At 40.8% G+C, this 22,688-nt stretch overlaps 1 protein-coding gene across 3 annotated transcripts in view; it reads left to right on the forward strand.

Annotated features, from left to right (window-relative positions):
- The window catches only part of ntrk3b (neurotrophic tyrosine kinase, receptor, type 3b), a 291,634-nt gene extending 269,513 nt beyond the window's left edge, over window positions 1-22,121 (forward strand). For all 3 annotated transcript variants that reach the window (XM_054770394.1, XM_054770393.1, XM_054770395.1), the window contains one exon: window positions 3,162-22,121. In XM_054770394.1, the coding sequence (XP_054626369.1) occupies window positions 3,162-3,347 (186 nt within the window). In that variant the 3' untranslated portion in view covers window positions 3,348-22,121. The remainder of the gene's footprint in view (window positions 1-3,161) is intronic.
- The last annotated feature ends 567 nt before the right edge of the window (window positions 22,122-22,688 follow it).

Here is a 22,688-nt window from a genome sequence, read left to right on the forward strand (position 1 = left end):
ATTAGATTGACCTAAAAGAGGAAGCAGACGTGCACGTTTCTAAAGCCTTTCAATTGAAACATCAATAAAAGTCTCCTCAACCTTTGCTGTCAGATTTGTTCCATGCAGGTATTCAATTAACACTGAATGCATCAGAGCCCTGGAAGTCAGCAGCAAGAAAAAAACACCGATTATCACCTGGAGGAGAACTTGTCGTCCAATCCCCAGAAGCTTGCACCATACCGCCCCCCACCCACCCTGCTGTCTCTTCTGTGAAGCGATGCTGTGACATTTGTACTGCATTAGAAATTCACAGAAACATTTGAGACAGTCTATGAACTCGCCCGCTGCGTAAAATAGTCCGTGTGCTGCACGGTGGGAGTTCAAGACAGCCCAGACTTTCAACCGTGACGGGAAATTGCAGTTTTCTTTTATTATTCGGATGTCACGTTAAGACTTTTCACTGGTTTGTTTGCCTGTCGTTGCCATGGCTACCCTTTGAAGGGATTCTCTCCCGTGGAAAATCATGATGGTAGAAATAATCTGCTCCAGGGTCAAACTGTGGCCAGTAAAACCTTTATTTACTGTACAGGCGTACATTTGAGTGTTTTTTTATCTCTTATAAAAGTGTAAAAATAAGTTGGTATCAATAAATCACTTAGTTTTCACCTTTAACAATGAACGGCAAAGAAGTAAATGCTACAAGATGGTGAGTTAAGCGTAGCCGTATGCATTGTTACTGTCATACAAGTGTAAAAATAAGTTCAGCAGTGTTGCTATTATTATGTAATAACAATAAAATACTCATTTTTTAAAATTTAGTAATGAAATGCAAAGGTGTAAGTCAGGGGTTTCCAAAGTGCGGCCCAGAGGCCATTTGTGGCCCGTGGCTGTTTTTTTGTTGGCCAACGACACATTTTAAAAATACAATTTAACAAGAAAACTAACAACAACCGAAAAAAAATTGCAGCAATTTTACAAGAATAAAGTCAAAATATGAAGAGAAAAAAGTTGTCATGTCAAGAAACGTGTAAATATGATCATAACAAAATGACGCCATCGTAGTAGCCGAAAGTTGAAGTCTTAAAGAAAAAAAGACTTCTTTTTTTAGGTCATTTTATGAGAAGCAAACTTTTTGGGAACATTATAATACAAGAATAAAGTCAAAATAGTAAAGGAAAAAATTCATAACTACAGGAAAAAAAATAGTTTGAAAACTGAAAAAAAACAAAAAACAGCAGAAATGGACAAATAGTTGTCATTTTACGAGGATGCAGTGAAAATATTAAGAGAAAAGCTGTGTTCAAAAGACAAACACTTCAGGAGAATAAACATGTAATATTATGAGGGAAAAATGTCATTTTAGTAAAATAGAGTTGAAATATTAAAAAAAAATGTTTTTGTAATGTTATGAGAAACAAACCTGAGGTTGGGGAAAAAGTTGCAATATTATGGGAATAAAATCTAAATCTTACGAGAATAAAGTCATAATATTTCCAAAATAAAACATTATTTCAGAAGAAAGTTGAAATATTTGGAAGAAAAAAACAGCAGCAAAAAAGAGCAAAGTTGATAGTAACAACAGTTTTTTTCACCAATATGACGAAGCTGAGATGCAGTTTTTTTCTTACTGACCCTCACCGGAGGAAAAAGCTGGGACACCCCTGGTGCAAAAGGTCCAAAAGGTGTGTCTCACGCGTCACATTTTTGTAACCTCGTAACTATCATACAAGTGTAAAAAGAAGCCAACCTCTGCTAATCCTCCAATCCAAAACAATCAATAGGCTGCGGTCGTTACCGATCGTGCAGCTCTAAAGACATTTATGACACCTCCTAAATGGGAGCACATTATTTATGCTTTTCTCCAACTTGCGTTATTTGTGTGTTATTTGTGTGTTATTTGTGTGTGAAATTGATACTGGCATATGTGTGTGCGCGTGTGCGCGTGTGTGTGAGGGGCGTCCATCCTTTCCCCCGCAGCAGCACCAGTGTTTGTAATTACCCTAAAAAAAACACACACACACATTTAATCCTCGCTTTAGCTTGAAATGGAGACAATTAGGACATTAGGCGAGCGAAAAGAGAGAGAAAAAAGGTGTTGGTTGAAAATAAACCTGCGAGTGAACGCACACAAAGTCAGATTGTCAAAACAGCACTTAGTCATGTGGCTAATTGGAGGACGAGTCCAACAAAGGAAACAATCAGTCACCTTGTTAGCGTCTTCTCGGGAAGACGCCCACGCTTCATTAAGACCAATTTGGAAGGGAGTGTTTTCTGTTATCTACACGGGATGTTCCAAACTACAGTAGATGTTAAATATGGCTTCCAACACGTACGATGTACTTCTTCTGTTGGCAGATGAGTTTGCTATATCCTCCATATGTCCTCCACTACCTTTGTGTCCTTGGACACGACCCCCAATGGGCGTGGTCCTCCGGCCTGGATCCTCCCCCCAGCGCCACACGGTGGCTGCCCACTGCTTCTTACAAAGAAATGCAGCAAATACAGTATGTGTGTATTATAGATGTGATAAATACAGTTCAATTATTATTATTATTATTATCATATCGTGTTCATCAAAAAGTATTTTTACCTTGAAAGCAGGTACCTCGTTTATTGCAGTTAATTGGTTCCAAGGAGGATTCCTTATTTCTAAATTTAGTATTTTTGTAGTTAGAGCATGGAAAACTTGTTTACTACCTTCTGAATACAGTTTTTAACAACATTAGAGCCCTCTAGACGTGAAATAACACCCCTATAGTCACACAATATAGTAGACATAATAAGGCATATAACACATAGAAAGCCTAATTATGACCTTCTAAATGCGGTTTTTAACATCAGAGCTCTTTAGACATCAAATAACACCCTACAGTGAACTTTACACTCTTACCCAATATAGTAGACAAAACAAGAACTGTAACACGGGAAAAACTGTTTATGACCTTCTAAATGCAGTTTTAACATCATTAGAGCCTCTAGACATGGAATAACACCCCTACAGTCACCTTTACATTCTAGCTAGTTTTATTCATTACCATTGAGCCCAAAATTAAATACAATCTTAAATATTAAATATAAGATTCCAGAAAAAGGACAAAAATACACACAAAATTGAAATGCAGTTTTCGTATTTAATCTAGAGCAACGGGGGGGGGGGGTGTTTTGTGTCTCGGCTACAGGTGATCGAGTGCATCACGCAGGGTCGCGTCCTGGACCGTCCTCGCATTTGCCCCAAGGAGGTGTACGACATCATGCTGGGCTGCTGGCAGAGGGAGCCCCAGCAGCGACTCAACATCAAGGACATCCAGAAGGTTCTGTTCGCCATGGGGAAGGCCACGCCCGTCTACCTGGACATCCTGGGCTAGGCCCCGCCCACACAGGAAGAAGAGTCAAACACAACCTGCTCCACTGTCGAAGAAACAACAAGGTTTTTTTGGGAAGGACTTAAGTGCCTGCAACACTTTTGGATATAGTGGATATAAAACATATGAAAAAAAACTTTTACATTTTGTTTACTTGCGTATGAGCTGTACAGGTTTCAAGACTTGTTTCCTCCCCCCCCCCCCGTGAAATATTCAGATGGGCAACAGGAAAAGGGCCGCGGTTTGCTAACGACGACGACGACGACGACAACACAGCTAGAATCTCCCTCGGCTTTGGTTTTATGAATATATATAGAAATATGACATATATTTTATATTTATTTCCTGCCGTGTGTTAAGGGCTGGTCCTCGACCGAGACGCCAAACAAACTTTTGGCAGGGACTCCAGGATGGAAGCCTTACTTGCACTCTCGGAACGCCGATTAACGCTTGGAAGCAGGAGGAGAGGACCTACCCAATCAGACAAGTGACAAATCTATTTTAATTTCAAAGAAAAACTACAAAAAAAGACAAGATTGTACATATTGTAAAGTTCTCTGTGTCAAAGTTATGTTAACTTATTTTTTTCCCCCCGCCCACAATTTATTTTCACTTCCGACTGTGATGTCTGGGTGGGATTCCGCAGTAAAACGCTCTGGAACCACACCACATTTTCCACGCTAGCATACAGCGCTCCTTTTAAGGCCCATCCGCTTTTAGACAGCTTTTTCCACTCGAGAAAAGAAAAGCTTTCTTCCATTTTCAGTACGTTATTTTTGGTCGTGTTTTTCCCTCCACCTCCTAGCAAAAGAAACTTTATACGTTAATAATTCAACGTTACCTGCGCTTAGCCAAGGCACTCACGTTCAATAAGAAACCACCACTGCTGCCGAGAGGGGATTTATACTCTGGAACTCTGGAAACGTCCAAAGTTTCGTTCAAATTGCGACTCTACAGCCCGCTTAAAAACAAAATTCATTTTGTGTTAATTTTTACAGGCAGTTACGATCGAAAATAAATGGCAATGTTTGTGGTCGTAAATACTTGATAGATTTTTGCGTGTTTTTTCCAACCTCCTGCTCCGTGCTGCCCCCTGCTGCTGTGGAGTGTTACATCCTTGTGTTTCCCAACGGGTATTAAAGCCACGCAGAAAGTCACAAGAATTATGTTTTCTTTTGTTTCTTTCATCATTTTCATAGTTTGTAAAAGTCATAATTTCCTCTGGAAAATGTCCAAATGTTATCCGCATACTTTTATGGTCTGAAAGCAGCAATATTATGAGAAAATGCCGTAATGTTACTTCTTTACGGTATTCTGGAAAACAAAGGTTTTCTCGTAGTATTACGACTTCAACTGTATTATTGCTGTGATATTGAAGTAAAGCTGTGTTCTTTTCACGTCATTCAGGCCCATCCGCTCTCACACGGTCGCTTTTAGATGGGAAGCAGCTTTTTCCACTCGAGAAAAGAAAAGCTTTTTTCCATTTTCAGATATTTACGTAAAGCTATGTTCTTTTCAAGTTATATTACAATTTGAGTCTCGGGGAAATTATGACATTTCCTCATAATATTAAAAACATTCTCTTTGGGGAAAATCCAACTAGTTTTTATGAGATTTTTTTTCATTGTATATTCTCGTAAAAATCCCAACTTTATTTTTACATCATTGATACATTTGTAACAATTTTTCCTGGTAATATTTATATTCATTCTTGTGAAATTATGACCTTAATCCAGTCGGGAGTGGCTTAATGTAACTCGGAAAATGGTCCAAGTTAAAACGGACACTCCTGCAACCCAACAATGCACTTAAAAACTAAATTCAGTTTGTGTTGGGTTTTGGGGGGGCTGGTTCCGATCAAAAATAAAAGGCAATGTTTGTGGTCGTAAATATTTGATCGATTTTTACGTTTTCTTTCCAACCCCTTGCTGTATGCTGCCCCCTGCTGCTGTGGAGTGTGTATTAGGGCCACGCAGAAATATTTACGTCTCATAAGAATAAAGTTTTAATGTCACAATTGGGGTTTTATTAATGACAGAAAAAGAGTCATTTCATCAAGAGAGTAGGAATTTCGCACACATATATATTTGGGTCCGAAAGTTGCAATATTCTGAAAAAATGTTGTAACGTTACTTCTTTATTCTGGAAAAAGGTTTTCTCGTAAGATTACGACTTCATCAGTCCGGCGACGTTTCGGTGAAGCTGTTCTTTTCACGTCATGTTACAGTTTCAATCTTGAAAAGTTAGGACTTCAAATGTTATGGTTGGGAAATTAAAACGTTTTTTGTCATGACATTTTTTCTTCCTTGTAAATTTTTTCTCGTAAAAAAAAAAACCATTGACACATTTTGTAACAACTTTCCCCAGTAATGTTTATTCTTGTGAAATGACGACGGTATTGTCATCGGGAGTGGCTTAATATCACTCGCTAAAACTGGAATGGTTCAAAAGCGCACTTAACTAAACTAAACAAAACAGTGAAATCATTTTTTTTTGGTTTTTTTTGTTAGCAAAACAGAAACAGACCAAAACAGAAACAATATGCATCAGTGTTTTTTGAAATCGCTTGCTTGCTTTCCAACTTCCTGCTAGATGCTGCCCCCCCCCACTGCTGTGCAGCGTCGCAAGCGGAGCACTAGCTAGTTATATTCTTTACCATTAAGCCGAAATTGAATACAATTTTATTTTTTGTTGTTGAATGGATATTTTTTTATCTGGAAATGACACAAAAAAGTTGTAAAAAAAAAAAAAAAAGAGAAAAAACGTTTTAAACGTTTTCAAAGTGTTATTACAAAACAAAATTGCTATTTTTATTATTGTTTAGTAGAAAATCACTCATGCTCTGTTCGTTTGTTCTAGATGATGCTAGAAGTTTGTAGAAACCTTCACAATGGCGTAAAATATTGCTGCATTTTTTTGTCCGTGTTGCTAGAATTTGCACTATGGCTAATTTTCGATCATAATGAAGTTGTGAATGTTTCAACGTCTTTTTCCACTTTCTTGTGTCATTTCCTACATGAAGATAAGCCACTATTCAACAAATAAAATATCATTTTGTGAGCAACTCATTTAAAGACACGATTGTCGGCTAGCTGGCTAGCTAGCTAACCAGCCCAACTACTCTGAAAGTTAGAACTTGGCGTATTCTTTTGTTTTTTTTGTTTTGAAGAGAAAGTTAGCCACTTTCAAACTTTATTCGGACCCATGAGGCCGCTAGTCAGCTAGGTCCGCTGGGATTAAACAAACCAGATTAGCAGCTAATTAGCCAACTTCAGACCAGCTGCGAGATCATATTTTTGTCTTTTATTTCACAGATCCAAGGTCGCTGCTTCAGTTTGCTGTGCAGTTCATTAACAAGCTGCAGGACGCTCTCCACTCAGCGTGTTTCCTTTCTTGGCTAAATTCCCCAAAAATGTCAGTGTGACTTGAGAGTACTTTATCGCTAGCTAGCGTCACCATGAGTGATGGTTGTCCTTTTAGCGTCTGTTATTTCCTTTTGATCAGCACCAAACCACTCAAGTCACTCGTCCCACAATCTTGTAGCGACAAAAAAGCTGAAAAACTCTCTTATGCCGCAAAACTGACTTGAGTTTATTGATTGTGTTCCTCAACATGATTCCCAGGAAGGGAATCTGCACCACAGGTGGCGCTATGGCGTCTCTAAGCCTCTCAGTACCAATTATCATCTATAATGTTACAAAATATGGAAAGAAGCTAGCTATCGGTGAACTGGTAGCGTGTTGATTGGTGGGGCTATGGAGCATGCTAACGTCATCTTGGCACACGTTCACACCAATACGGGTATGTTTAAAGACACTTATTGCATTTACTTTAAAATACAGCGGAGCTGAGGTCAAGACAGTTGGCTAAAATATTTATAATTAGCAGATTTTAAGGAGGCTACAGAAGATGACCGAAAGAAATAGCTGCGTAAGGGTGGAGCTAGCCTTAGCGTAGTACGCTTTGGTGAGTCGTGATGAGTCATGCGGCGATGGATTCATTTGTACCCACGTTGTCTTCATGTTTGCCAAGGAATATTCGGGACACACAGAAAGGGAAAACTAAAAGAAAAATTGCAAAACAAAAAGGTCGACGCCTACGATGGGAATATTAAGACTTTTTCTTGAGATGACATTAATGCTATTTTTAAAATGTTTTTGTTCCGTTCATGTTACGATCTCAGTCTGGTTTTGTAATAGTATTTTTCTTTTTCTTTTCAAATTGAATGACATTTCTGTGGCAGACGTAGCACTATTTTGGCTTGAATGTTGTTTTACTATTACTTGGAATTTAATGCTCATAATATTGCAACTTTCAGAAAATGACTTTTTCTCGCAGTAAATTTATTCTTCAATAAATTCCTACTTTATTCTTGCAAATTATGATTTTAATCTGTTCAAATTCTGACTATTATTATATTTTCATCATTTCCTTGATATTATGCAACAAAATTATTGTGTTGTAAAAAATCCTATTCTGGCAGTAACTTTAGGATGAAAAATAGTTACTTTATTCTTGTAAATTATGGCTTTAATCTGGTGAAATTATGACTTTTTCGCTCTAGTCATGTTATGTTCCTTTATTACGCAAAAAACAATTCACAAAATTACTTTTTCTCGCAGGAAATTAATTGGGAAAGCAATTACTGCTTGATTCCTTGTGAGTTACGACTTTAATCGGGTAAAATAATGTCGTTTTCCTCCTGTAGTCCTTTAAACGACAATGCCTTTGTGATATTACACATTGTAATATTGCACGCAGTACATTTATTCTGAAAAAAAAACTGACTTTAGTCTCTAAAACTACGAGTTTAATCCAATAAAAATGACTTTTTCCTCCTGTAGTCATATTCATTGCAATATTACGCAGTAAATTTATTATAAAAAAAAAATCTACTTAATTCTGCTAATTATGACTTTAATCTGGTAAAATTGTGACTTTTTCCCTCTGTCGTCATATGACAACAGTTCCCTTGAAATTCCACAATAAAATATCGCTACTTTACTGTCTTAAAATGATTTTTTCTGGCAGTAAATTTATTCTGAAAAAAATCTTTATTCTCATAAAAGTGCAACTTTAATTTATTACAATTGTGTCTTTTTCCTCCTCAGCGTATTACAACCATTGCATTGCAAGGTTACACAATCAATTCTCATATTTCTTCTTAACTTTCCTAAAATAATATTTTTTTGCTCTAAATTTATTATGTAAAAAAATCCACTTAATTCTCGCAAATTACGACTTTAATCAGATTTTTTTTAATAATTGTTTTTCTTCTACGACAAAATGATTGTAATGTTGCTACTTCACTTTCTTAATAGGATTTTTTGCTCACAGTAAAGTCGTTATGAAAAAAAGGTCTACTTTATTCTCGTAAGTTACAAGTTCCATCTGGTGAATAAGACAAATATGGCCTCCTAAAATGTCTTTGATGTTATGCAATAAACTCCTGGTAATATTGCTGCTTTATTTAGTTTGAATAATGACGGAATAAGAAGAGCACGTAAACGTCAGGCTTTTCTCGTGAAATGACTCCCATATTCCGGTAAAATGATAACTTTTCTCATCAAATGTGGTCTTAGTTTGACTTGTATTTCTTCAGCGCGTGTCCCTAGTACTCCTTGGCACGGGGTTTTACGTGCGTTGAAGTCCCGTTTGTTGTCATCGCAGCCCCCCCGTGGACTCTGTGCATCGATAGCGTTGACTTTTTTCAAGCGGGCGATGCTGGAGAGAAGCTGCAGCGCCCCCCCCCCCCGCGCGCGCTTGAAGCTTTTTGTGTATTCTCCGGCGGTGGCGGCCGAGCGCTCAAAGACATTCTGACACAGACTGTGATCGTTTGCAGGGTAAACGCTTTCACGCTGACTTTTTCCTTTTCTTGGATGAACTAACGCCACACTTTTATCTTTTGGTTTTCTTCTTCTCCGAGCGAACGGTGGCTCACGATGATGCTGATGCTGATGCTGATGGACCATGTACATGTTATCAATATCCAAGTGTGCGCTATACACGTACGTACGTAAGACTCATCATAGATCTTTGTATTCATGTGACTCTCTTAAGAAAATGTCTTCAAACAATCCCACGAGTTTGTGTCCTGTCTTATAAAGATGGCCTTTGACTTCATCTCAGTGTCTTCCTGGCAGGAGATGAGCAACATTCATAGGCTTCACTGCACGTACAAAAATGACCTCGCCACCCACTGATGATATGGGTCCCGTTTGTTTTCCTGGTTGGACTTCCTTCAGTTTGGCTTTCTCACAGGATCTGCCATGAAAAATGTGCGTTTGAAGCCGGAGACAAGAGTCCTCTCCGTGGCTGAGGTGTTTCAGATCAAAACTAGAGTGTCGTAGTTCCCCCCCAGATTGTGAGTTACAGCATAAATGTTGGTCCTCCGTGTATTTGATCTACACATTTATATTCCTGGACCATGGAAACATAGCATGAGCAATTGGATTCATAATGATATCAGTATTAGTTCAGTAGTTATTCACAAAAACTGCATTTTGTGTAAAGGCGCTTCTCTTCTGGATCTATCTCCATAGCTCAGGAAGATACAACAAATCCACATTCCACAGTGTCTTGGCTATATATGGTGGAATGGAGTTTGTTCCATGTTTAGAGCTGGAAATTCCAAAGGTCCCCTATTTTTTCATTTCCTGGATCATAGTATCCGGAATGATTCCATTCTCTGGATCAATCTTTGATATTTTGTAGAACCTGTTGGAAACATGTCCTATATTTTTCTTTACAAGTGCTCTGAGCATTTTTTGTGGCGTTATATGCACAAATGGCGAAAATGGTCCTATCTCGCAATGTTAAAAACATTTGTGGATCCAGACTGTGATCCGGATCGCCCCCAAATTGAATCAGTTCTTCCATATCCCATTTCCGACAATTCCTGAAAATGTAAAGAACTTTTGAAGTTCTTTTGAACACAAATGAACAGATAAATGGTGGCAAAAGCATAACCTCTGCACGGCGCTTGGCAGAGGTAATGAATACCAGGAGCTTTATAGGTTGTTTACGTCTGCTCCTTTCAACCAGTCCTAACCACTGATCTGTGTTATGCATCTGGATAGCTCATTGGCGATGACTTGTGAAGCCACACGGCCGCCATATTGCTACTCACAAGAAACACTTCTCGACAAGCTTTTGCATTCGTGGTGAACTTCTTTTATTCATTCGGATTGGACACAAATTTTGCCTTACGATGCCTGCATGTGCAGCTATTAACTGCACAAATCGCCAGTTCAAAGGCTGTGGACGAACATTTCACCTGTAAGTATGATTGAAATGTAGATTTATGATTGATCATTGAAGGGTTTTGCACTGTCCATCTCTCAGATATTTTCGATCGTGTAAAATTCCTCTGATTAAATGTATGTCCAGAATTGATAGGTTTATATAGCTCTATAATAGCTAAGAGGAAATGTATCTACTTTTTTGTTCTATCATGATATATGTATTTCTTTAAGGGACGAAGGTTGCGTTACTTGAAGGAATGGGAGAATCTCCCCGCGTTTTAATGTGAAATATAGATGTTCTGTTAGCCTCTTCATCTGCTTTGTACACTATGTACGCTGTGCCAATGTAGTTGACATGTGAGTAGTAAGATGGCGTCTCTTTGGCTTCAGCGGCTTGCATGGGCCGGTGCGACGTATGAGCTATCCAGATATATAATACAGATCAGTGGTCCTAACGCATGCATCAATTATTAGCGTGTCAGAGCCGGCACCCTACTGATTTGGAATGATATCAGATCTGATATCGCCAAGGTATTTGATGTATTGGCCCAAACGTTGACTAGTAGGTTTGTACGTTATTCATTGGTGTCACTTTCAAGGACTTTCAGTTGTTGTTCCATCAGTAAGCACCCTATTGATTTTGAATGCTATCTTACAAAAAGTTAGTTTATGTCAAAACAGGAACAAAACGCCAACTTTCATGTGGCTATCTAATCTACATGATGAAAAGCAGTGACACCCCAACCCCTAAGCATGAGCCCAACCCCTCACCCCTCGGCCTAACCTCTCACCCCAGCCCTTAACCCCTTACCAATCATTTCCAACCCCTAACCCTGTTAGAAGCCATAACCTTTTACTCCTAAACCTAACCCCTAAACCATCACCCCAACCCCGTAGCAATGACCCTCAACTCCTAGAGAAGAGGCACATGGTGTATGTGATGGAGAGCGGTGACAGAGTGTCCGTAGTGGCTAGCGTATAAGCTACGTGTATATGTTGTGGTAGGATGTCTCCAGTGGTGTAATTGACTCAATCAGCATGAAGCCAAGTTGATGTATGAGCAATTTCCTGCTAAAATGAACTTGACAACGTTGGTGATTGATGGATGATGTTTTTAATTTATTCCCCTTTTTGGTCATTTCCTGCTGGCCTGAAATAGCCTGGCCACGCTGAGGCGCATGTGGACGCGCCGTTGTTCAAGATCCAACACTTGCCACCAAGAGACATCATGTTTTATTTGGAGCTTTGAGTTGATAATATGTTTTTTAAATTATTTTTAAGTGAGGACACTCGGTCTGGACTTGAGCAACGGTCACTGACTTGACTCGGTAGAATAAGATGTTGCAGAGCGTTGCATCAGTGTCTAGTAATAACTATCTTCACTTGTTCACCGTGGATGCATTTTCTCCCAACAGGAAATCCGTCCAGGGTCAAGCTGTCTCCATCAGCTGTCCCCTGCTGTTATTATTAGGACAACAAAACAGTGAAGTCAATTTAAATACAAGTGGAAAATGAAGCACTGCATCTAGGAAACAAAAATTGTCATATTAGTATTTTCTTTTTACTATATTTTCAAAATTGTGTGTTTTACTTTTTTGCATCCCTACTGCATCCCTCTTTTTTGCTGCCAGGAAAAGTTCCCAAAAACCCTAACCCCAACCTGTAATCCCTTATTACCTTTAACCCTAACCCCGTAACCCTAAGCCTAACAATGAACCCCAACCTCTAACCCTGTTAGGAGAACCCCTTACCTAAGCCTAACCCCAACCTGTAACCCCTTACCCTTAACCAGACCGTTTGACCCTAAGCCTAACCATTAACACCAACCCCTAACCCCAACCCATGTTAGAGAACCCCTTACCCCAACCCGAAGCCTAACCCCAACCTGAAACCCGTTACCCTTAACCTGACCCTTTAACCCTAAGCCTAACCATTAATGCCAACCCCTAACCCTGTTAGGAGAACCCGTAAAATGTTACCCCTAAGCCTAACCCCAACCCCTTACCCTTAACCCAACCCCTTACCCTTAAGCCTAACGTTAACTCCAACCTTTAACCCCAACCTCTAACCCAACCCTACGCCTAACCCTAAACTGTAACCTCTTACCCTTAAACTAACCCCTTAACCCTACACCTAACCCCTGACCCCAACCCCTAACTCTAACCAGTAACTCTGTTAGGAGAACTCCTAACCTTTTACCCAAATCCTAACCCCTTCCCCTGAAGCTAAGCCTAACCCCTCCCCCAACCGTTTATCATTAACCCTCAACTTGTAACCCTGTTAGAACCCCTAATCCATTACCCCAAACCCCTAACCCCAACCCTATGCCTAAACTGTGACCCCAACACCTAATCCATTACCCCCAACCCTCTTAGAACCCCTAACCCCTTATCCCTAACCCAAAGACTAACCCCAAACCCTTCCTCCTAACCCCAACTCCCAAACCTGTTTTAGGAGGTTTTTTGCAGCTTATTAGTGAAAAACAAACGCTACATGGTTTTGATACTAGTGTGATGGCTGACTCCGCCCACAAACCCCTTTTATTTGTATTTTTGTGTGTTTCCTCGTGTGTGTCGGAGGACTGGAAGCGCCCTTGCTTGCCGCCATTAAACATCAAAAGTCAAACAAATGTAGACTTCACACGTCGGTGGCACAAAACGCGTAGAAGCTGCCGTGTCTCCTGAGGCTGCGTGGGCGTGCTTCCAACGGGATCAGGTGACATCTTCTCTGTAATGATTGTAGCAACAGCGCCGGCTCGCCTTCTCCAAACAGGAAATGGAAACACAGTGTGGCGGCGAGGGATTTGAGGTCACTTAGCAGTGTGTTATGATAGCGCTACAGTAATTGTTTATCGATTGACAATTACTTTGTGCTGCGTTTGTGTGTGCGGTCTCCAGTGTCCACTTTGTTGTTAGTGCTGCTGGCGTGAAGCAGCGCAAACACCACCGCACACGTAACGGCTGTTAGTTAACATGGAGCATTCATATTAGCAATACAGGACTCTTGTGTTGATGCGACACAAAAATTCATCTTTACCCTACGAGATGCACTCCTGTCATGGAGAGGATCTTTGACCGGCGTTTTTGCAGTAGATCCTAAACAACAGGAGAGATCTTATGTAAAAAATATGTTTGGGACTGGTCTAACATTAGTGTTGTCCAAGCCTGCAGTTATGGTTGCACCTTGGCACGGTGAGGCATTCAAATCTCAAGAAATGTCGCTTTCCGACGATGTTTAACACACATAAGCACGCAATCAGGGGCCGGCGTAAAAGAGCACGAGTTGGCCCGTCGGCTTAGAAGGGGTTACCCACAGGGCGGCAGGACTTCCACCAGAAAATTCCTTAGTCGGGTTCATCAGCTGACCTCACAGGATGTTGTGACTTCCCCTCACAGCACTGATCCGGTCAGTGGCGTGTGGCTTCTTCACAATGTCATGAGTCCATTGTGTCGGATCAGCGTGTTAGCACAGCGGGAGCACGCTTCCCGACATGACAACGCAAGCCGGCTAGACGGGAAGCAACCAAGCGAGGAAGCGAGGAGGTCGGCTGCCAAATCGCCAGAAGGTACGGCGGCTCACGGTAACGGGGAAGCGGCCCGTGGCTGCGCTTCCTGCTGCAGAAGCGGGGGCGGAGTCACATGACTTCTATATTAACCTTGGTCTGGTCCCGCCTGGTCGGATCCAAACCAAGCACTTCGAGGCAACATCCTCGTCCAAAAGTCTTCATGAATGATTAGCTGCTGTTTTCGTTGGTTGCTTGGAACGTTGAATAATTTAGGATTCTTTTTGGATGATGCTCCAAGAAGGGTGGGTTCTATGAAAATATCATAATACGATGTACTCTATGATCACATGAAAACATGCACTAGTATACAATTCAAATAGTAGAAAATTGATGATATATTTCCTAATCATTTTGTATTCAAAACAAAAAAACATGGTTCAAATGTAAAATAAATATAAAAATGTACATACTAGTATACATTTATATACAATGAAATATTTATCATTTTCTAAAATATACAATTGGCATAAAAAGTACTCGCCGGTGCCCTGCAAAAACATTACCAAGTAATTCCCAATTATTTTGTATTTAAACGTTGGGTGTATGTAAAAAAGATTTTAAAAAAATAAGTACATTTACAGTTCACATGTAAAATGCATCTAAAAATGTTCATACTAATATAAAAGTCTATAAAATGCCCTAGAAAATGTTATTTTTTTTTTTTTTTTACAATTTTCTAGTATAGATACTGTAGACTTAAATATAGAACATACAGTTGGGAACATAAGTATTTGATTATGGTGGATTTATTGTAAGACAGATAGAATCCAGATACGCTATTAAATGTAAACTATTGACTGACAAAAATGGCTCCTGATGTGTCAAAAAGAAGAAATGTCTGACCTCCGTGTTTGCCGACGAGGCGTTCTCCACAAATCCTAGGCCACGTTTTGCTTAGGGATCAAATACTTCTTGCTTTCAACATGACTGAATTTGAGGCGAATTCCTTCCACGAGGGACAGGAAGCAGACGTTTCAGACAAAACCGCTTTTGTCGCTCAAAATATGACAAAGTGCGTGCAGGGTCACGAGGCGCCGTGGCGGTGCTGAGGCGTTCAGAACCTGGGAGACGTCCACTTGATTAAAAGTCACTCTGATGTCCCGCGGAGCAGAAAGGCTTCACTTTGGAGGAGAATTGTCTATCTTCACGTTGAGCCTCCACAACTTGCACTCCCGTCACAGACAGGATCTTTGACTGGCGCTTTTGGTCTTCAAAAACAGCAGAGCAAGCACTGCTGTCAAATGGGGGGGCTTTGACTCACTTTTTGCAGCAGGTACTTAAAAACAGCAGAGAAAGTACTCCTGTCACATGGAGGGTCGTTGCATAGCACTTTCTGTCGTATGTCATTTTTGTCATATAGAAGATCTTTGACTATCATTTTGCAGAAAGTCCTGCAAAACAGCAAATCAAGTGCTCCATATGTAGAGGCTCTTTGACTAGCACTTCTTGCAGTAGGTCCTTAAAAACAGCAGAGCATTGAGGCCACACAAAGGATCTTTGAGTAGGTCCTTAAAAACAGCAAAGCAAGTACTCTTGTCACATGGAGGGTCTTTGACTAGCATTTGTGCAGTAGGTCTTTGAAAACAGCAGTGCATTCCTGTTGCACAAAGGATCTTTGACCATTTTTGCAGTAGGTCCTTAGAAACTGCGGAGAAAGCACTCCTGTCATATAGAGGGTCTTTGACTAGCACTTTTTGTGGTATGACATTTTTGTCAGAGGATCTTTGGTGAGAATTTTTGCAATAGGTCCTTAAAAACAGCCAAGGAAGCACGGCTGTCATATAGAGGCTCTTTGACCAGCATTTCTGCGGTAGGTTTTCCATAGCTCAGGCTGTGACTGTGACACGGTTGTCCTCCACTGACCTCTGACTTCACAGCCCACAAGGTTTGACTTAGTTAGCAAAAAGCATCGCTGATTCCCCGTCGCTGTTCGCCCCAAAGTATGCATCAACATGACAGCAGAGCGAAGTTGAATTATGGGAAGAGGCTTAGAAGACAAATCTTTGCCCTCATTACTTATTCAGCACGACCTAGCCTAGCCTAGCCTAGCCTAGCATAGCATAGCATTAGCAGCATTTCTTCTATTCTAAATACTGCATGTATACACAGGACATACAGTACATGTAAAATAATAGTCTTCTCTGAGACGTGACGTGCATGTGGCGCCACCTGCACACGTCAACTTTAAAGACGCCTCCAGGGTCCGACTCCCAGCCTCATCCTGAGCCAACGTCGTCCATGGATGTTTTTCATTTATTATTGTTATTATTCTTTAGACGTGCTGTCAGCGTGGAAAACTGACAGTGTCCTGCTGATGCTGCTGCGTGGCGGGAGTGGCGCCCCGCCGCATCAACATGCTGATGCAGCCGAGGACGCCAGATGAGACTTCACACGTGGAGGCGGAGGAGGAAAGCTCTTCTTCCTCATCTGCTATTTATTTTCCAGCCATGCAGGTTAGACGGTTGCTACGCCGGTGGCACAGCGCCGCGATTACGCCAATCCTCTTTGCAGCCCTTTTTCTGCCCCCGCTGTCCAAACCCTGTGAACATTTAATATGACGGCCGATAAAGACATGCTGAGCTCTCGCCATTGTCAGCAACGAGCAGATGGAAACACCTTGCTCACCTCGGAGGAGAGCTTCTCAAAGACACGTTCAGCTCAGGTCAGCAGCAAAATCATCAGCAATCCATCAGACGCTTCTCTGAGATCACAAGGCCAAAAATTCACACTGCTTCCTAATTGGCGTGTTTTGTGTGAAAGAGGTTAAATATGCTGTATTGAGATCGATCTGTCATCTACCTGTTGAGCCTTTGAGCCCTCATGATTGATTAGTTATGCCTGCAGATGCCAACGTGGCAACTGTGAGGTGAGGGTGGGTGGGTGGACCTGAAACAATATGCTCATGGTTATAGTCAGAATAAATCACAGGACAAAGTTTGTAGGTGAGCACAAAAAATACATTTGTGAACAATTGAACAATATTTAATACAACAGTAGAAGACAACAGAACAAGATCGGCAAAATAATACAAGCACTTTCACGACGGAGTATTAGAGCCACATTGAAAAAAAGGAATCTGAGCTTTCAAGAATAAATGTACAAGAAAAAAGTTGTCAATTTAGGAGAATAAAGTTGTAAATGTACGACTTTGTTTCTCGTTAATTGACGACTTTATTCTTGAATCTCAGATTAGAGAATAAATTCTCCAATAAAATCTCAGAGAATAAAGTTGTAAATTTACGGGAAAAAGTCTCAGAAATGTGCAATTTTTTGTCGTAAATTTACTACTTTTGCTCACAAATTTTCCTCATGCGTTTTTTTCTGTAATCTGAGATTTCGAGAATAAATTTCTGAGAAAAAAGTTCCCTGAGATTTTAAATAAAGAATAAAGTTGTACATTCACGACAATATTCTCAACAGATTTTATGAAAGAATTTATTAGAGAATTTATTCCCTAATCTGAGATTTTGAGAATAAATTTCAGAAAAAAAAAAGTTGTACATTTACAACTATTTTTGTAAAGTTACAACAAAAAATTTATAACTTTTTCTCAGCAATGTACGACTTTATTCCCGTACGTTTATTCTCAATAGCTCAGAAAAAGGGTTGTGAATTTACTATTTAGAAAAAAAGTCAGAAATGTTACCTTTCTTGCAGCAGGTAGAGACTTGACCTTTGGCCTTGGGCATGTGTAGGGGGGCGGGGAAAGGAAGGCGGAAGTGGGAAAGGCTAGCCATGCTCATCTGTTTGTTTTGCTATCAGGTGATGAATGATGCAAGAGGAAGAGTTATGCTGTATTTTCCCTCTGACATGACGACACACAATATTACCACGTTATTCTCCTACTTTTACCACTTTTCTTCTTGAAAATGTACAACTTTATTCTCCTAAATGTACAACTGTTTTTAGATTTTGAGAATAAAGTTGGAAATTTGCGAGAAAAAAATGTCCACATTTTTTTGTGGTAAAAGTACAACTTTAGTCACAAACTCACTTTTAGTATGCAAGCAAAATAACAGCACACAGCATAAAAATACATTCTGTCGCTATCAGCAATGTCGCAATATCAGCAACACAACAAGAACACTGATATTTGTGAAAAAAAACAAGACGAGAACGTTAAAATATCGATATAATCACACCAGTATCGACCACATACTGATACTGCTGTTGGTCTCAAGGTATCGATATATGCATCGAGCCAACCAACCCCTCCTGCTTTCACGTTGCTGAAACGTCACGTTGGCCTGGTAGTTCCAATTCAAGCGATGTCCAACCCGGTCTCCATCATCTCCATCGTGGACGTCACTGTCCATAAAAGCCGACTTCTTGTCTTTGACATCCTCACGTGTAAACTTAATGTTTCTGTCCAATACTTTGGATCCTGCACCAACTCCTCGAGTTGTCCTAGAGCTGTCCTATCTAGTCAGACTAGTGTTTGTCCCACCTCGTCTTTGACCATAAACAGATGAAGCCTGCTTCATGCCGCCCGCGCCGGGGCTCGAACACGGACCTTCGTAATGGAAGACTGGAGCGCTGACCGTTCGGCCAAAAGCCCACACTGGCTGGCATCGTTACATATAACATATAACGTTACATATAAAATATACAACCTCACAGTCCAGATGCGATGGATTCAAGGCCCGGACGATAAATGACTTCAAATAGATTGCCATCATATTTGGAAATGGGCTACGGTCTTGGAGTATTTGTGTGTCTCGCCCGTGGAGAAAATATCAGGGTTTTTTGCTTTTCTGACACTGCGTGACACATGCAAGTATTGCTGCTCCGGCTTGTATCACAATGGACGTGGGCGTGCCTTTCAAACGCTGTGTTGACAACGCAGCCACGCATGTTGTTTACAAGCAGCGCGGGTGATCGCACACTTGGCTAAAAGTTGCCACGCCAGTTCACTTACAAACTTTACCAGCATCAGTGAGAGACTTTCAAGTGTTATTGTTTGATTTCATGATTTGAAATGCCAAATGCAGGTAGATCAGTCTCTTATTTTGAAGATAATTACTTCACAATGAGGAGAAAGAACAAAACATACTTTTGATATGAAATTCTTTGCATTACTTACACAAACATGCATTAGGTTTGGCTAACTGAAGACTTTAAGTGTCTTTAATGTTTTCAAACTCATTTACGATTTGTTCATGAAAACAATTGTCCTGCTTTTAACGAAAAAAACATAATTTTGCTTTGTTACTTGACGTCAGGGTTTGGCAAAAATCAAAATCACAATTAATCAAACCTCCAACCTCGATTTCGGTTAACGTACGATTACACGGACGTCTTGTGAAGTGCTGAGAAAGCCTGCCTACGTTCAAAAGGAGACTGCGTTTCGGAGCCTTCTTCCCTACTGACGTCCTTTGACGTCGCCCGTGTTTGTGTGTGACTAATTGCTTTTATTTCATGAATTTGGCAGAATTACAATTTCTGATGCATTCTCGAATTCCGATGAGGGGATGTTTGTTAACAAGAACGAAGTGACTGTCGGTAAATGCAGATTTTTCTTGTTGTAAGTCCGTGTAAATACACTTGGCTAACATTGTCATTCGCCACATCTCCAAAGATGAAGCCATGAGTTTAACTCTGGTCTTCCAAACACGACTCAACTGTAAACAAGGCGAAATGACCTATCGTGGTGTCTATCATCACAATGTTGAGCACCCTGGGGGAAGGGGACCGAAATAACCAACACGGCGGTTTTATGTCGATTAGAACCTCTAAATGTCAATTTTGGTTATTTTTCCATGAATCGCCCAGCCCTACTTGAAATAGTCTTTGATGCTTGGCATAGACATGTACGCTAGGTTCATTGGGAGTGCTAAACTTTCTGTTATTCACAAAAATACAAAGACTAAAATTTGTCATCTTGAAACTATCTTTCATGTAGACAAAAACATACAATAGGTTTGATGAAAGCACTGAACTAAAAAAAATACACGTTTCAGTCGTTGAATGAATACATTTCTTCAATGTTTACAAAAAAGTGTACATTCAGTAGGATGCGGCATCATTTTAATTTGAACGATTCTGGTTCCAATTTCGATTCCAAACAATTCTTGATTCCGATGCCTTTAAGAGGCAGCGTCATAAAAGTTAGCATGGTTTAAAGCAGAGTTGTTTGTGGATGAAATGTCTGAACTTCTCCATGAATTGTTTAATGATATGAAAGTTTAATGAATTCCTTACAGGCCTGTTTTCAACCAGTATGTAAATATCGAAGCATGCAAACCCAAGAGAAATGTTCTGAAGTTTCTTTTTTTACAGGATTACACTTTCACAAAAGATGTTTAGTATTGAAAAGTTGTATACTTTGTTTGCTGCCTCAATGTTGGTGTAAGCAATTTTTATGACACCATTACTTTGTTAACACAAGCAAACAGGATGTAGCCCAAAATGATCTTATTCTGAAGGCTGGAAGTGTGTTGGGTGAGTTGAGAAGGCCTCTTGCTAACAGCCATACTGTGCAAATGAATAAACTTGCCTTGCCGTAGCTCCCATCCTTTATTTGCACCCAGCTTCCACATCAGCTAGCATCCTGGAACCCTGGCTTACGTGGGCAGAGACAGACATCATGTATTGTTTGACTTCCCTGTTTCTGACCGCTTAGAGGAGCAGTGCATCAAAGACCGGATACTACGTTATGTCATGCACCCTCCTTTGCAAATGTTGAGCTGACCCCACCGCTCTTTTTTAAAATCAATTCTACTTTTCAGACGCTTCTTCTTCATTGGTGTTCACGGCTATTTCTTTCGGTTGGCAAAAAGGGCATCGGAACTAGGAATCGAAATAAAAACATTTAAACGATCACGGGAGAATCTGAATGTTAGTCCCGCTTGCCATGGATGCTCGAGACCCGATGCCCAAACCCTAACATCGGGTACGTCAAAGACTCAACTGCGTTCACTGTTTTGGTTAAATTGTCTTCAGTGTTTACAAAAACACATAAGTTTTGTTCAAACTAGAAATTATGTTTGGTGTTCACAAAAACGTTAGCTTTGTCCAAGACCAAATATACGTTATGATCATCAAAGACTTAAGTTGTAACGTTTACGAAAAAGCAACCAGGTGTGAATCCCGCCTCACACCCTCAATCAACCAGAATAGCCTCCGGCCCGCTGTGAGCCTTCACGGGATGAGCGCTAAAGACAACTGTAGCATGTCGTCTATCTGTGGTTAGTCTCCACGCTCGTCATGAGCATATGTCACACACGGCCTTCCTGTGGTCTTGGCTGCTTTGTCGGTGAAGAGCAAAGAGCGCTGAACAGCAGCTGCTCAGCAATGCGGCAAGGTGATGTTATCTGGTGCTTTTGTGTGTGTGTGTGTGTGTGTGTGTGTGCGTGTGCGTGTGTGTGTTTCTCACCTGGTTGATTTCCCAGTCATGTAGTCTTCTTGTGAGACTGCGGCATTGGCAGATAGTTTGACATAAGAGGCTGCCTGAGGGACATGTTGACTTTAATGCTGACTGACTGTGAAACATACCAAGTGAATATAATAATAAAGTGTACAAGGCCCCCACGAGATAAATCACGATAAATAATGTGTGTGTCGTGTCACTCAATGGAACGCAGACCTCCACCAAAATTCCGAAGCTAAAGATCTTTAAAAGTTTGACCCACGACCTCGGCTCCCTCGGCCTTCTTTGAGTCGGGTGTCGTTCAAAAATAAATAGGCTTTTGCTAAATATTGACCGCAGCATATTTTTACAGCATCACACACACTGCCGACATCCATCAACAGCCAGAGGTCACATGACACGCACGAGCCTTCCTTAGCCATGCGTGCGGCGTCCACGTCTCCTTTGATGGACGACGACTCGGCTCCGGAGTACATTTCACGAGCTCACTTGACCTTTACCCGCAGAGCTCGCTTCAGTACGGCGAGCAATGAAGGGCTCCATCAATTTAACACACGATTTGGCTCCGTCAAAGACCCCCGCCCCCCTCGCCGTGGAACATGGGGAGAGCTTTTATGGAACTCCGTATTAGCATGTTGCCAGGTGGGAGAAATGACGCGATGGTATAAGATGAATAGGATGATGAATATATGATTAACATTCACGCCCACTCTAAATGCGGGGCAATGGTGTTAACCCACAGTGCTTAATTAGCACGAGAGGCTAATGAACCTTTTTAATTGCACACACCAAGCCTCGCCATTGATAAGTGCGCTAATAACACCACCTGCTACTGGCGGAATCGCGGTCATGCATGCAGAGCGGCTGCTCGCTGCCTCCTGATTGGTCGGCTTTGATCAGAGGGCGCTGCAGGAGGTCGCTCGAGATCATTCCCGGGAGAAGGGGGGCGCATCCTCGTGGTTCTCATCGCTTTCCAGAACTGACGAAACCTCTTCTCTGATGTTTGAACATGAGTAGCATTCTGTTGGAGCTTTCTAACGCTGACAGGTAATATTACACTCACCGTTTTCACTTCCTTGCAAAGACTTTCTCACACTTGCTGCATCAATATTTGATGATTCACTGTAGTTCAAAAAACAAACCAAATTATTCATACATTTTTCATG

This window comes from Dunckerocampus dactyliophorus, chromosome 3 (genome assembly GCF_027744805.1).
Source record: "Dunckerocampus dactyliophorus isolate RoL2022-P2 chromosome 3, RoL_Ddac_1.1, whole genome shotgun sequence".
Lineage (NCBI taxonomy): Eukaryota > Metazoa > Chordata > Actinopteri > Syngnathiformes > Syngnathidae > Dunckerocampus > Dunckerocampus dactyliophorus.